The sequence below is a fragment of the Astatotilapia calliptera genome, chromosome 8 (assembly GCF_964374335.1).
Source record: "Astatotilapia calliptera chromosome 8, fAstCal68.1, whole genome shotgun sequence".
Taxonomy (NCBI): Eukaryota; Metazoa; Chordata; class Actinopteri; order Cichliformes; family Cichlidae; genus Astatotilapia; species Astatotilapia calliptera.
The window spans coordinates 18419806-18435728 of NC_137429.1; the positions used below are offsets into that span (position 1 = coordinate 18419806).

Below are 15923 nucleotides of genomic sequence, written 5' to 3' on the forward strand. Positions count from 1 at the left end.
ATATTTTCAGCTTTTTTGTAAAACAGTAAATTTGAAATTTCATGCTTAGAGACATTAGTTTTATTTTAGCATTACAAATATGATTTGGATTAAACAGAGCGAGCTTAACATTAATTATTAACAATTACAAAAACATAGAAAATTACAAATACTGTTAATTTACAGCAGTTGTGGCACAAACCTTGCATGGATGGTGGTCTAATAAATTTGTTAAGTGTTGTATATGGAATAATAATTTTGTCTAATTTTTCTTCAGACTGTAGAGATCATTTTAATTTGAGGTTTTTAATGAAAAAGTCCTTCTACGATTGGTGATATAACCAGCTGAATGGGTGTGGTCTTTCTCAGTTTGCCAGGTTTCTGGTTTGGTGATGGTGCACATCATCCCACAGTCAGGCTGCAATTCAAATATCCCGATATTTACAACTTCTCCAACTTCTCCCTTTGATAGCTTAAGCTCAGTTTTAAAGAAGTATATTATTGCAACAATGATGTAAGATCATTATTAGCATGTTAAAGAATACTGTTAAAATCATAATGAGGATTTTAAAATCAAAACATCCAGGATAAAGTAAGGCACCAAAGGCAGGGGGTTGTTTTGTCACTGTGGCTGTGTGTCAGTGCAGCTGGAAGTGGCTCTTGGAGCGTTTCTCCTTTGAAAATGAGGGGAAAGAGGGGAGGGGTGGTGAATAATTGATAGTGGCTGAGAGCGATATGAGTTTAGTTAATGTGCCCAGCAGCGCAGGCTAAGAGAGGAGCTGTTAGCGATTTCACCTCAGGCCTAAAAACCCAGGCAGTGGAAAAAGCTTCAGCTTTATCCTGGGTAAGCGGTCGCTTTTTCATCTTTCCATCTTTATATATTTCTTTTTAGAGCACACAGTCCATCATGTGGGACAGCGGGCATATGTGCGTTCTGTGTTTCTCTTAATTTGCATGGGTCTAAGTGTGCGTACGTTTGGAGGCATCTGCACAGCTGGATCTGGCTGGTAGCGGTGTTGTTGCAGCCCTCTGGTTCCTTTCTCTGAGTGGTAATAGAGTGCTGCTGTCAGCCTCCCCAGATGCTGCTCCATAAGGACCCTCAACTCGCCAGGAGACTTTCGTGTTCACACTGCGAGTATCGGCTTCTGCACGTTTCTATTTTCTCTGAAGATAAAACGCTGCAGTTTACAGTCAGACTTGAAGGAAGTTTGTAAATGAGCTGTACATATGTCAACTTTTCTGGTAATTTAGGAGCATGTGCAGCAAGTTTAATTAAAAAAAACAGAGTCTAGAATATAAATACTTACACTTAAGAAAACAAAAAGCAAGAACAAAACGACTAAAAGAATTAATTTCAGACGTTACAGCCTCTGAATCATTTGCAATCTTCAGACTAACAATCAAATGCAGTGCCATACTCAGTACTATATTTCTGAGCAGCACAAGACAAGGCCATGAGCCATTTTAAATTCATATCAAACTGTGGCTCAGTAAGTTCAAAATGCAGCACAATAATTTATTATTGGAAGTCTAATACTTGGAAATAACAGACGACAGAGTGCGGTGACAAAATGTTCCCATTGATTGGTGATTCTGCTGCTGCAAGTTTAGATTGCTAACTGAGTTATCCACAGCTTTACGTGAGAACATTTATACTTGTAACATCTCTTCAGATGAGTGATACTTCTCTGTGAACTGTTAACCTGCAGCCAATCTAACACTTTGAAACATGATCTTCTGGGAAAACATGCAAACTCAACCCTGGTGCACTTACTGTGGTGCCAAACAGGATAACAGTGTCTTTGTTTTTGATATTTGGTCTAATGTTAACTGCAGTTTTGTCACTGTAGTCCAAAAAAAGTTGTTTTTTCCATCTGTGATGATTTATATTTAGCTGTGTGGTTCTGTCATGGGGCCTTCACTCTCTTCCACAAGCATGCATGGACATCACAAGAGAACAGAGCAGCAGTGACGACACAGACACTACACTCCCAAAAGTGCTCATCTGTCTGCTTTTACATACATATAAACTTGAGTGACATCTGATTCTTAATCCATTAGGTTTAATATGATGTCCAAAAACTGCTTCAACTCTTCTAGGAAGGATTTTCACAAGTTTAGGAGTGTTTATGACTCTACTGCACAAGTATTGATGAATTTATTAACAATAGAGTATTACAATCGCCTCGATTTAATTATTCTTACTCTTATATCACACTAGTAAAACACTGAAAGTTTAGACCCTTTGGTAAATAAAAAAATCCCCTTTTCTGTCCTGTTACCTTTATTCTGAGTAATTTTGCATGCAACATTTATTATACACTCATGCAAAGGTGAAGCATTTAAACCTCTTTTAAAAAAAGAAAGTCAGTGAGATGCTAATAAGACACTGAGTGAAATGAAGAGGAAGGAGACAATTCTCGTTCTGCACATTTGAACTTAACAGGAGAAACTGACACTTTGTCCGAAGTGTTCCTGCAGTTGGAGTGAAATGCTTCCTTACTCTCTGGGAAAAAACAAGAAAAAACCCTGACATCTGCTCCCACGTGGCCACACTAAGAAGTGAGGGATCTTTGTTTCTCCTGCTTCTCTTCCTTCTCTAGTTCCTCCTCGTGTCACAGTGCACTCCTGTCGTTCCTCCTGATTTACCAGACATCCTCTTTCCCCTGCTGTCACATTTGGTACAGATGGTTAGGCTCTATGGAGTGGCCTGTCAGTCTCCATTTGGCCGTCTCTGTGTGACAGCAGGCCCGATGGCTCGTGAAGGGCCCCCGACTTTCCCGGCACACGGACACTGACATTTCTCAAAGGGGCTTGCGTGCATGCTTCCCACCCAGCCCGAAGAGAGAAATGAAGAACCTGAAGTCGACCCAAAGCCCGCCACAGGCTACGAGAGTCAGGGATGGATGGAGGAGGGAGAATGAAAAAGGGGTGAAGAGAGGAGACTGAGAAACTGGGATTAGATTTAGGAGAGGAGTGAGAATGTCCGCGTTTACATGCACAGACATGAATTCGAAGCTGTAAAAGCTCTTGAAAAGGTTTGAGCCGGCAGTATTTTTGCATATCCAAAAACCTGTTGATAACCAGCTCCTGTAGAAGTGGAGACTTTTGAGGTGAGAATGCAAACTGGTGGACAAACCTGACCCAAAACAGGCAAATCTAAATGTACTGTATACATGCCCAGAGGCTGCTCTGAAAACCCAAATCATGTCAGCATATCTCTCACCTGGAAAATACTGCAAACATCCTACTCTGGAATACATAAAAGGAGTACACTGTGTACACGGCTTTTATTAAACTGGGAATATGTGCACGCAAGCGTCATGTCTAAGTCACTGTTTGTGGATGAGATGCTGTAGCTCACACCACCCGTTCCCCGACACGCTGCACTGATCATCCTCAGCACAGGTTCCTTAAAAGAAGCTGGTGATGGAGGTAAAGACGGGTGATGCGGAAACAGCCACTAACCACTCCACAATACACACCTTTACCTCCACTGTGGACTTTAATGCTTAGTATACACAAGATAAGATGAAAAGAAGGAATATTTTCTGGTAACTTTTGATTATTAAAAATTAAAGGCTTATAATTAAAACCACAGATATTAGAATCAAGGAAGCTTAAACAATGTTTAAGTAAAAAGCCTAAAAATAGTTCATTCATAAGAGCTTTTTCTCATAATCCAACATAATAAAATACTGAATATCCAGAGTCAGCCTTAGAAGTCAGTCTTCTTAGTATTACGTATCAGTTATGGAGGATTTAACCCCCTCTGTCCTCTGTTATGTTGTAACAAGAAGCCATCACTAACCTAACCTTTGCCAGCATTGTGTAAATTGTTATATTGCATTCTGACTGCAAGGTGGAGACCACACTTGACAATCCAGAGAGGTGGAGAGGGGGGAAGCAAACAGGGTGGAGAGGGGGGGGGGGGGGAGCTGCTGTATTGTAGCGCCTCGGGGTAATGCTCCCAGTCAATATATATCTCCACACTCGCTCCTGCGCTCCCATTTGAGCGGGACGCGCTGCCCTGCCGCTGCAGAGGAGTGACAGACAGCCACACCGGGACCTCACTTTAGGTATGAATGAATACGTTTCCTCCTTTCCTTTAAGAAGCAAGGTTTGTTTGTGAAGGCTGAGCGATATTTTAGAGGGAAGTTAAGCAGAGGCCTGTTTAAATGCTGCTTTTGTTTGCAGGGCAGAAATGTTTGATGCTGTTTTATGTCCTGCTGCATGCCTTTGTTTTTTTTAATTTTGAAAAAAGTGAGCTTTGATGTCATTATTTATAGATTTAATTAAACGACATTACTATTTTGATTTAAAATGAGAATCTTTTATATATATGTATGTATTTTAATATTACTGGATAGATACATTTCTGTGGTGTTATAATGAATTATTGTCAGCTTATTTTAATTCATCATCATTTTAATTTCTATTAAATTTGGTTAAAAAATTAAATGCAAATATATCAATATTACTTGATTTGTAAATTTACAGAAATTCATGTTTTTTTTTAAATCATAGAAGAAAGTCAACATAAAAATTTTCTTGTCTTCTTTTTTTTTTTTAGAACTTTTTCTCAGAGGGAGTGACAGCTCACCCGGGCTATCATCTTAGGTAAAGTATTAAACTTAATGAATTTATTAAACACGAGAGCTTAAAAATAATGTCCCCTGCAGTCTTTGCGTGCATCGACTTCCTGTGCATTAAAAAAATAACCAAGTCCCTTTCTGCTGTCAGCGGTGTGGTTGCTGTAGCATGTAACTTGTCAAAGCTTTTAGTGTGGTGAGCCTCCTTAATTGCAACAATAGATGTTCAAGCTGTTAAGCTTGTTTGATCATAGTCCCTAAAAGCTTAAAACAAGACCACAGGGTTCAGATATGGGCAGCGGGGGGGCCAAAGAGCACAGTCAGTGAGAGGAGAGCGGATAGCGGTGACCAGAAGAGGGGGGGAAAAAAAAAAAAAAATCTACTGTAAAAATGATTTTTATTGATTGGCTCGCAGCAGCAGCTGTTAGACTCCATTATGAGCCCAAAGCTCAGGTCAGACCCCCGGGGCGGACAAGTGAGCCAGTCAAATGGTCATCCACTAACGGGCCAGTTCTGGGGGTCCAGTTGGGAAAGTGGTGAGCAGCAGCCATCCTTTGTTAGCTTTCGTCTCATGGTCTCACAGATGATGATCCACGCCGTCACCTGTGTTTGCTTGGCTCTCCTTTGTTTCTAGTCTTGGAAGAGATCCGTGCATTAAAGAAAAAAAGAGTTGGTGAAGTTTCTTTTTTCCTCAGCATGGACCCTGAACTTTACGTAGACTTTCATCTTTGAGAGTCCCGAGGAAAAAAACGGCAAAATAAAAGCCCCCAAAGCAGAGTGTTTTAAACTGAGCACTAGCCTGCTTGCATCTTCTTTTTCACTGCAGGCTTCACCCAATGGCTTCGCTCGCAGTACAAAGAGATCACAAAGTTTCTGCAATTTCACAGATGGGGAAAAAATGTTTTTGAATTTATCTGAAAGGATTGGAATGAAGTGGTGTTAATTAAACTAAATTTTGAACTAATGAAATAACAAAAGATGAAGAGGAGCAAAAAAAGAGAGAGTGGAATAAGTGAAAAAAATTCTACAGGGACTATTTGTTCTTAAATCCAAAAGACAAGCCTGCTTAACACATGCAGAAGAAAATTAAAAATAAAATTAATCAATAAATCTGCCTGTTTATTCATAAAACAAAGCATAATGTTTAAAAGTAGTGTAAAAGCTCAGTAATAATATTTAAAGGTGCTCAGGTTTAAAGGTTTTGTTGGCTTCTTTTGTAAGACATGTCTAACTGTAAATAAATATATGTATATTTTGATATTTTCCAATCAGAAGGAAATTCAATTCAATTAAATGCTACCTATTATAATCCCTGCTAATATTGCCTAACAAGTATGACCCCAGTCTAAATGTAGAGCTGGTAAGTCGAGGCAGTGGAACCTATGCACCGTGTCCTGACCCAGATCCCAGTCCTGGCACTAATGACGCCCTATAGGCATGATGCCAGGCTCTCATTAGGAATTGGGCCTCAAACCCCCAACTTCTCTCCTTCGCGTACCAGCACTGTGCAATCCCAGGCATGGCCGTGCGGTGCCTGTAGCCGGCCTTCAAGGGCCTGGCCCCAGAACTCAAGCAGGGCTGTGAATGCTGTGAGACCCCACTGCACAGGTGCAGAGTCCCCCGTGACAGCCCTCTTTGCCCCCAGCCCTGGGCCCTGCTAGTGCCTGGTACTGCACTGGAACTAATGAGTAGTGGCAGGTACAGTGAGAACAGAGCAGCGTGGGCCTCCCTGCAGTTAGGTTAGTGGCAACCCTCGGCTTGGGCAGAAAACAAATGTTCTCTCATAATACACATATGTGCATAATGGCATAAATCACCCTTCAGTGCACGCAGAACTTTACCTCTCATAGTTTGTTTTCTTACAGAAATGAAAACCGCATCCCTCCTTCTGACTCGCAGAGAACAAAACATCATATATACAGTCTGTGCTTTCATTCACGATCCACTCTCTTGTTTATTTCACAGGTACAGCTGCAATTTGACCAAGATGATGCTCTTCTTCATCGCCACCTACTCGCAAAATTAAGGAAAACCTCACAACAAATGAAATGTACTCTGAAGAAATATCTCAAAGTCTAGCTTGAATTGTCAAAATTTAAATCACACGCTCTTTAGAAATATCAAGACTCAACCATGTCCAAGGATGACACCTGCAAAGTCACGTCAGCCAGCAAACACAAGGAGCGCAAGCCGAAGAAGCCTCACTACATCCCCCGACCGTGGGGCAAACCCTACAACTACAAGTGCTTCCAGTGCCCCTTCACCTGCATGGAGAAGTCTCACCTGTACAACCATATGAAGTACAGCCTGTGCAAGAACTCTCTGTCCCTGCTTATAGAGTCAGATTGGCCGTATAAAAAGGGCAACATCCTGCACCCAGAGCAGCTCCGGCCCTTTCAGCAGGCCCATGGCCTGCACGCTCCCGGAAAGGATGAGCTAGAGCAGGTGATTCGCACTGAGGAAAGGCAGGGTCAGAGGAGGTCTGCAGAGGAGGATGGCGAGGGCAGAGACAGCCAGGGACCAGAAGATGAAGAGGGACGAGGAGAGGGGGTAGAGATCGCTGGGCTGATCAAAGAAAGCTCCGGTGATAGCGACAGAGGTGAAGCAGCAGAAAGCACTAGGAAGAAAACAAAACAGCCAGATTCAGAGCTCGATGACATGCTCGCTCTCGAAGATCAGTTTTTACGAGCCCGCTCTGTGGAGGTAGAGGCCCAACTGAGACATTATAAGCTATCAAAGACATGCCTAACAGCTCCCGGGTTACTGTCGGAGCAGTGGCGGCTGCTGGCATCCAGCCACACTAAAGCCAAAGCTGAAGGTCCTCAGCCTCGAGTAAATAATTCAATCCCCTGTTACCCCCCACCACCAAACCTGGTGGATTACCAGGACCCCACTGGGCTTAACCTTTCAGTGCTTGGGGTAGGTTATCCTATCAGCCCTGGCCTTTTCTCCTACATGAACTCAGCTATTCCCACCGCAGCCTCCAGTGTCACAGCCCAGACCCACGCACAGCTCGCCCAGCTCCCCTTCCTGGCCTCGGCCGCTCAGCTGATACACCCAGCCTCCAGCGCACACGCAGATCGAACTCTCATCCCCCCTCGACTATACTACCCCTTCCTGTGCGAGCACACATTCGGACAGGCATCCAGTCAGACCGACACCAGCAAGCCTCTCAAGACATCAACAAACACTCTAGAAGCAAGTCCTCTGTCCAGTTTCCAGCCCAAAGTCAATCTGTGGAAAGTGCCTGCTGTTAGGCCGGGATCTACCATCACTCCCGCTGGCTGGGTGTCACCTCAGAGAGACTCCCCTGATCAGGGCTACAGGCTGGGGGATAAACTGCAGGCTGCAGCCAAGGAAGGCAGAGCAAGCTGGGGTCTGAAGAGGGCAGGAGCTCCTTTAAGAAACCAAGAGGCCCCTGCGGAGAAGAAGCCAAACTTGGGCTTGACTTTAGACCTTCTGAAAAATATTCAAACTGCATCGACTCTTAATGTGGGGACAGACAAACTTCTCTTCTCTTCGGACAGGTAAACAGCTCAGAACTGTTTTTGTAATAAAATTGGTAGTAGTTGTGGTGTAGACCTCTTAGGAGTATTTATTTAACTCTTTTCTTTCACTCTTTCTTAGTTTGCAGGATGCTCATGTTCAAGGTCGGCCCACTGAGCTGTGGTACAACGATCCTCTCACCAGCCCCACCAGCGAAACATCTTCTCTCTCAACCTGTGGAAGACCCAACAGCCAGGACTCAGCTGCCGCCAGGACAATCGGGGCGTCTGAGTCAGTCGCTGCTCTGCTCGGTGACCTCTCCAAGGCGCTGCAGGAGTACCACGAGGCCGAGCGCAAAATCTCCCACCTAGAGAAGGAAGACCTTCCTGCCCAGAGACATCTCTGGGAGCACCTTAACAAAATCCGCAGCGAGCTTTCTCACATTCACCAGGCTTTGGAGCGAACAGCTCGGCAGAGCGATGGGCCTCTCGACCTGTCAGTAAAGAGGGACTCGACGGAGTCGATTGGCGATCAGAGCAGGAGGGAAGATGGGGGTCTTAAGGAAAACGCAACTGAGACAGAGGAGGAGGACGAGGAGCTCATAGAGAGAAGAGAGGACGAGGAGGACGAGAGCGCGAGGAAGGTGATAAGGGCTTCACTTGAGAGTCGTAAACAGTCGCTGGACATGCTGATCAAGATGAGTCAGGCGTCAGTGGTGAACACAGAGGTCCTGTCTCCTGGTGGCCTTGGCCTGAGGCCCAGTCCTGCTGAGGCTCTGTGGGCAAGCAGAACCACCAAGTGTGAGGCCGACTCCAGCGTCCTGCTCTGCCCCGACGGCCGATCAGTAGTGTTCACCGACATCTCCTCCTCTGCCAAACCCCCAAAGAGACCCCCATCCATACAGCGACTCGAAACCCACTGTCCTCCAAGCCCTTTAACAGCTACCGACAACTGAAACTCTGCTTGTTCCTCTGGCTGTAATATAACAGAACCCATCCAGCGGTTCACGTGTAGTTTTGTTTTTGGTTACTGGCATGCCTCAGACTTTCATCAGCTGGAAAAAAAAAAAAGTCGCTGTGTTTCTCAGTTGTTCACAGAAACATTTTGCACCGTATAAAGTAAACAGAGAATGACTGAAAAATCTGGAGGATTTTTTTTCTGATACACTAAAGGACGTTTAGACATTTTAAAAATGTTACATCAGCATTTTTTTTTTTTTTTTAACAGGCGAATTTAAACAATTGTGCACATTAATGATCATGACAAGAGATAATCCTCTGAGCTGATTTGTAAATATTGTACTGAAAATAAATGTAATTAATGTAAAATGTTTTAAAGGCTAATGTTTTTATATGGATGATGTCGTGTTGGGCTGAAAATAAAATGGATTACACACACAAACACATCCATTCTTTTCAAAAACAGAGCAAAATAGGGGTTAAGACACATAAAATAATGAAAAATGGGAAGATTTTAATCAATATTTGCAAAGAAAAGGTACTAATTTGAACATTTTGCTGCACGGTGAGCAATCACAAAGCCAAATGCTATCATTGTAGTCTTTATCGATAGAAAGAAAAACAGGGGAGAAAAAAAAAGACAAATAGATCCAAAGAGGCACCGTGACCTGAATTTGCCTACGTTGTCCTAAAGGTGAAGCAGCTCCTAAAGCCAAAGCCCATCGGCTGGGTTACCTGTGCGACTACTAAGGTTGGCTGCGGGGCCGACCTCCACATAAACTAAACTTGAGACCTGTCTCCCCCGAGGACTGACGCAGAGAGCAGGGCTGCCCCACGTCTTTTAGCCCCGTCACCACCATCACACTCCAGACGCAGCAGCAAAGGTCAGCTGCCACGACCAGAAGAGCCACCGCTCGATGTTCGACCTCAAGAGGTCAGGCCAAAAATGACTGTCCGCTCATTTTAACAGCAAATTCAACATTTAGTCCCTGCAATATCACACGTTTTTTTTCCTGCTAAAGAAAGAACAATAAGCTTTGAATTTATGTTTTCGTTTTCTGCAACAGACAGCCGACCCGCCCGGCCTTCACCCTATGGCAGCTGGGAAAGGTGGCTGAAGTGGATAAGCAGAAGGCAATGGGTGCATGGAAACTGTATGATTTGTCATTGCACTAACTAACAAGATGAAAAACAACAGTCCTCTTCTTCTATCTATTTTAGGTCTTATTCTTATAATTAGAATAGTTTTTTATTGTTGTTATACATATAAAGAAATTTAGACTAGATTTATATCTCTCCTATGAACATCAGAAAAAAAACAAATAGTTAAAGAAATCCCCATAAATACATAATAATAATAATAATAATAATAATAATAATAATGAATAAATTATTAAACCAGAGGCAATGATTATATAGGGTCGAATGAAGGTGCTGAAAGTCTTTATCAGTGCAAGGTAGTTTGTATTACTAAGAGTAGTAGAAGGAGAAAATGAAAGAATAATATAAATCTTTGATTTGTAGATTTTCTCCTTGGCTGGAAAAAAAATCCCTTTAATTTACAGAAAATTTCTGCAAAAGCATCCAGAAAAAAATCCACCCCTGTGAAATTAAATAATCTGGATGCTTCTTAGAAAAACATGCGTCTGTGGCCTGTTTGGGTGTTTTTTCTTTCTTGTTTCGGGAACAGTAAGAGCCAAGATGATAGCGCCCTCAAGTGGACAAAGCCAGATGAGCATCCCTGGGGTTAGTGCTGACAATACAAAGGAAAACAACACGAATGACAGAAACGACAGAAACTCACCGGGGTGATCTTTTGCACGACGTGGGTTATATTTCCTCAGACATCAGCCACAAGATAAAAGTGCATTACCATCATCACAGATCAGCCACTGACTACATCACTGACTAGTTTGTACGTGACAACAAGAATGCAAAGAAAAGCTCTCTCATAGTGATGAACATCCGTTCGTGTTTAGCTGTTGGAGCCAATAAAGCTTGCTGCACCTTCAGATTTCTCAGGCCTGACCTCACTGCAGTCTTGAAGCAGCTGTGATGTCAAGATGCTGTGAGCTGTTGTGCTTCTGCTCAGCACCTCAGCCTGCTGTAGTCTTGGCTTTAAATGCCCAGACAGAAGTCCTGTGGTGGCCAAACCGTGACTCTGTTAACCTCTGTGATCTTGTTAGCATCCTCCCTGATAACAAACTACAATCAACTTGTAGAAGAACAAGATCAGAGATCCCAGGTGAATCGCTTAGGCTGAAACACCTGGAGCAGAGCTAGAACCAGTTAGTTTCTCTAAAAGGTGGAGAATTCAGAGACCTGGACATCCTGGATGTTCTAAACCAACAACATCTCACACATCCACCACGATGCAAGTGCTCACCTATGAACCCTCCTTCTGATCCTTCCTGTGGTTCAGAAACTTGATTTGTCTCTCAACATGCTCAAGTCATTCAGCTGTGAAGAGGTTGGAGGTTCTTCAACTCTTAGGTATCTCAATCTCTTAGTAAATAACATCCAGAAGTTCTCCTGGGGCTTTTTTCTTTGTTTATGAAGAAATCTCTGTAAAATAATAAGTATGTGTAGCTCATGCAATGTTGCATTTCTTTGTTTTTGTAGCATCTCTTGCACTTTAAGTTTTGTCTGAATCTAATTTGAAACCGGTTAACTTGAAAAGGATCCAAGTTATCTGAACCCAACTCCAGGTTCGTGGAACGTAATCCCTGGAAGTGGTTATTATTCCGGATGCAAATCTTGGAGATGTGGCTCAGTTGTCACTGGGTAAGGGGAACACACTCAGGCTAAATCCCACCAGTACTATGTTTGAGGGTTCTCAAAACCCTGAATCGAAATAATCTCACCGCTCATCAGGACATATTCAAAGGCCTGCATAACCTCCCGGTTTTATTTAGCTTTGATAAGAACAAAATCCACAACACTGACCATAAGTGGTTCATCCCTCTGAAGAGACTGGTGCCAGTTTATTTTTCAAGTTGCAGATGAGTCAAAAGCATTCAGTGCCCTCACCCAGCTCCACCCACAGCTCAGCCTGCTGAACCAAGCAACCAAGAGGTCTCTCAGTAAACTGTTGAAGATAACAGAGCTCAGCCTCCGATTAAACATCCTCGACTTTATTGAACAAGGCTCCTTCCAGGACCTAGAAAATCTAAGGTAGTCAATATTCTCTGCTTTTCTGTTCACCTTTGCTCACTACTCATTCAACAAATAAATCAGTTTACCCACTACATACCTAGACTGAAGTGGGTCTGAGTTTAGACATCTGACCAGCTTTGTTCTGTACAGCAGCCGCCTCCAGGCACTGGTAGCACAGAACATCCTGACTGTTGTGATACTGACTCTGGGCATTTAGGGACGTAGACATGGTCAAGAAAACCTCGTGAGCATCAGAGTGGGAAAAAGAAGTGATTTAAGTGACTCTGAATGTGGCATGGCTGTTGGTGGCAGACAGGCTGAGGTTCCCAACAAACATTTCTTCAGAGACTGAAAACGAGAAACTATCAGTGAGCTCTGAGTAAAAATACCTTCTTGATGCCAAATATCAGAATGGTAATACTGAAGACTGGAAAGCAATATTTTCTCAGGAAATGTGGGACTCCTTAGAACCAACTGAGCATCATTTAAGCAACACAGCTTACCCGAGTACCGTTACTGACCATGTCCATCCCTTTATGACCACAGTGTACCTATCTGAGTAACGCACTATGGCACAAAGCTCAAAGTGTTCTGTACTCAAAAGGCCTCCAGTCAGCAGATGTCAATCTAATAGAGCACCTTTGGGATGTCACCATGGAAACTGTGTGAAGCCTTCATGTTAATATGGACCAAAATCTCAGAGGAACATTTCCAGCACATTGTTGAATCTACAAAAGAATTAAAGGCAGCTCTGAAGGCAATCAGTGAGTCCAACCTGGTACTGGAAAGGTGGACTTATTCAAGTGTCCAGTGAGTAGGTCCTTCCACCACAGACTCTGTTTTGAAGGAAGGAAGGTTCAGGGCTGAAGCAATCAGCATCATGGGCTCATCTGGTTAGAATAAGAAAAAGCAGCCATCTGATTCAGAATTATTCACAGGGTTCTCCTTTTATTCTCAACTCAAATCAATAAGGCAAAGAAGGAAGGAAAGAAAGACACACATGGACTGCTCTCTCTAAAAAGGACATAAAGTATGATTTAAGTAACTCAAAATGATACATGAACTCAGGAGACTCAAAGAGAAACTCACCTCAGCTGCCGCCCCATGTGGGAGTGAAGAAAGAGTGAGGGGTAGGTGAGTGCAGTCCTTATATACTGTGTGACATATAATGTGTGACAGGTGAGTGCAATTAAGGCCAAGCACCACACCCAATCAAAGGTGAGGAAAAGAAACAAGGTGCATCTGGTGAAGTGAACGTGCTAGAAGGTGAGCCTTTACAACAGACTCACACCTTACAGCTAAATAATAAATTAACGAAGAATTGTGTAAGGAATGGGTGCACAAACCGCTGAATCCCAAGTCTGTAAAAAGAAAAATACAAGCCACAGATTTTTTAAACACTTCATTTATTTGACGTTATACATTCAAATTAAAATAAAAAATATTCATATATATTTCTTATAGAGCTAGAGAGCAAGGTACAAGTTTAAAACAAAACACAGAAGTCTTCCGTGTGGCATATATTTATATACACAAGGCGTGGTTTGAATACTATACAGTGTGTATCCATAGCTGCACAGGTTTCATGGATGTCTATATTCTTCACTCAGTTTGAGGCACGACTAGATTTCAGTAAGAGGTCAGGGACTGGGCCAAGTGCTTCAAGACTGCCGCTTACAGTAAAACATCTCAATCTCAGCATCTCAACAGTAGGACTTGCAAAGCAAAGCTTATAATTGTCTAGAGCGCCACACTAAAGCAAAGAGTAGGAAAAGGAGGCAACGTGATCATGCAAATCCAAAAAACAGGTTCAGGTTTAAGGAGATGATAATTCTCACACTGAAGCAAACACAAAGTCAGAATTTAAGATATTTGAAATAAATTCCTGTATCGCTAACAAATCACGGCTGGTCACCTAATGCGACGCGAGTCAGCATGTTTGGTTGCACTGCAATAAATCGACTGGAAGTCACTACACCGATTCTGAGACGAATAAAAACAAGCCTCCTCAAGTAGTCAAAAGGTAAGTGCAATCTCACCCCCCCCCCCCCCCCACTTCCACACACAGACACACCGTTTTATAAAACACTCATACATCATACCAAGGTAAGCATCACATTGTTTTCCAATATCAATCAAATAGTACAGCAGATGCCCCAACAATAATAGCAAACCATAGTCTACATGTGTCCAGTAGTTATGTACAGGAGAACTGGTGCAACATTAAGCACGTTAAAAATTATTAGATATAGACACTATTACAATAATAAAATACAGCAGATACTTAATTCAATATTGGGATATATTTATATTTATATATTATTCATATTATGTATTGCTGTCAGTTTTGGCATTTTGGAGGATCAACAGAAAAGCTGTAATCGAATCTCTCTCACAGCGCGTTTGACACGACTCCAACTTGGCCTGATCGTAAGTGTATGTACTTTAAGAATTAAAATAAGAGACAAGATCGAGCTAAAACATGAAAGAGGCTTAGAACAGATAGATTAAAGTCCTTGATCTCAGATGCCACCCCAACATCTTCAGCCCATGATGGCACGGCAAGCGTAAAAAAAAAAAGAACAATAAAGAAAAAAATAAAAATAAAAAAAGCAAAAAACTTTTCAGGTTAAATCTTTCTGGAATCTTTTGCCTCAAAAAGCTTCATGCGCTCCTGCACGGTGAGTCCCTCTTTCAGGCTCTGTTAAAGACAAACAAAGTCATTTACTGTTATGAGGCAATAATGCGCATGTGGGCAGAAAAGAGCGAACACACAAACACACACAGACGCAAAGGAAAAAAAACCCACAAAGTCAGAAACAACAAAACAGTCACAGCTTCTAATCCCAGATGTGTTCTGCTCGACACACTTTAATTTAAAAGGTTAAAACACACGACGTACAGGAAAAATATAAATGGATATGGTCATGCCACATAAATGCAGTACAGAGAAAAAGTCTTGAGCCGGCCCTTATTTATTTATATTCTGCTTGGAAAAATGATATCACCACCTTTACTCTGCAACACAGCTCAAACTTTTAGCCAAGCTTTCCTCTGTTTTCTTTAACTAGTCTTCAGGTAAAGTTCTCAGTTAACAATGGCTTCATGAAAGCAAAGTTCTTATGAACCTTCAAATATATCTCATCTGTGTCAGGTCTCGGCTGGATTTTGTCCTTTTTTTGTTCTCTATCCATTTCAATCACATTTAAGGACTCGCTGCACACCAAGCTGAGACAGTTTCTCTTATTGACGTAAGAATATTTGTTATGCCTGTACAACTATGTTATCTTGGCATTTGTTGGGCTTTTAACTAAAGAAATAGCAAAAACACATTTTTTTCAAGTTATGTGTAAACCAAAATGGTTAAATCCTTGAGTTAGGTGCCTTCTTTTGTACTTTAATGATTCAAGTCAGTGTTGAGTGGCTTAAAAACAGGAAAACACTCATCTGAAAATAGTCAGGAACTGGGGACAAGGACCCAGAAAGCCTGAAAAATTATTGGTCAAGACCACAATATAATTAAACAACTGAACATCTGGCTCCTCGGAAGCAAAATGAAGACATGAGGAGGTGACTCAAGACTTTTGCACAGTACCGTAAGAGTATGCACAACACCAAAACAGAGGATTCAAACAGCCACAAACAAAAAACTGTTAATGTAAAAAACATTTTTAAATAAAGAAAAACGACACAGAACAAAAACAAAAGACAGTTGGGAGTCCTCACAGTGAGCACCCAGCACAGCTCAGTA

General features: G+C 42.3%; 2 protein-coding genes across 9 annotated transcripts in view; one reads left to right on the forward strand and one right to left on the reverse strand.

Moving 5' to 3' along the window:
• The first annotated feature begins 3953 nt into the window (after positions 1-3953).
• Positions 3954-9458, forward strand: prr35 (proline rich 35). Its single transcript, XM_026178767.2, has 4 exons — positions 3954-4058; positions 4553-4599; positions 6537-8098; positions 8199-9458. Exons 3-4 carry the CDS (start codon positions 6705-6707, stop codon positions 9010-9012), a joined length of 2208 nt encoding a protein of 735 aa, XP_026034552.2. The 5' UTR covers positions 3954-4058; positions 4553-4599; positions 6537-6704; the 3' UTR covers positions 9013-9458.
• Positions 9459-14022: 4564 nt separating this feature from the next.
• mpripa (myosin phosphatase Rho interacting protein a) overlaps positions 14023-15923 on the reverse strand; it is a 52940-nt gene continuing 51039 nt past the window's right edge. For all 8 annotated transcript variants that reach the window (XR_013911001.1, XM_080305548.1, XM_026178766.2 and 5 more), the window contains one exon: positions 14023-14873. Coding sequence is in view for 7 of the 8 variants with exons in the window: in XM_080305548.1 (XP_080161674.1) it covers positions 14802-14873 (72 nt within the window). In the remaining variant the exon portion in view is untranslated. The remainder of the gene's footprint in view (positions 14874-15923) is intronic.

Coding starts and splice junctions, on each gene's coding strand:
- prr35 (XM_026178767.2), top strand. CDS start 6,705: ATGTCCAAGGATGACACCTGCAAAGTCACGTCAGCCAGCAAACACAAG. Junction 8,099..8,198: donor CTTCTCTTCTCTTCGGACAG/GTAAACAGCTCA, acceptor ACTCTTTCTTAG/TTTGCAGGATGCTCATGTTC.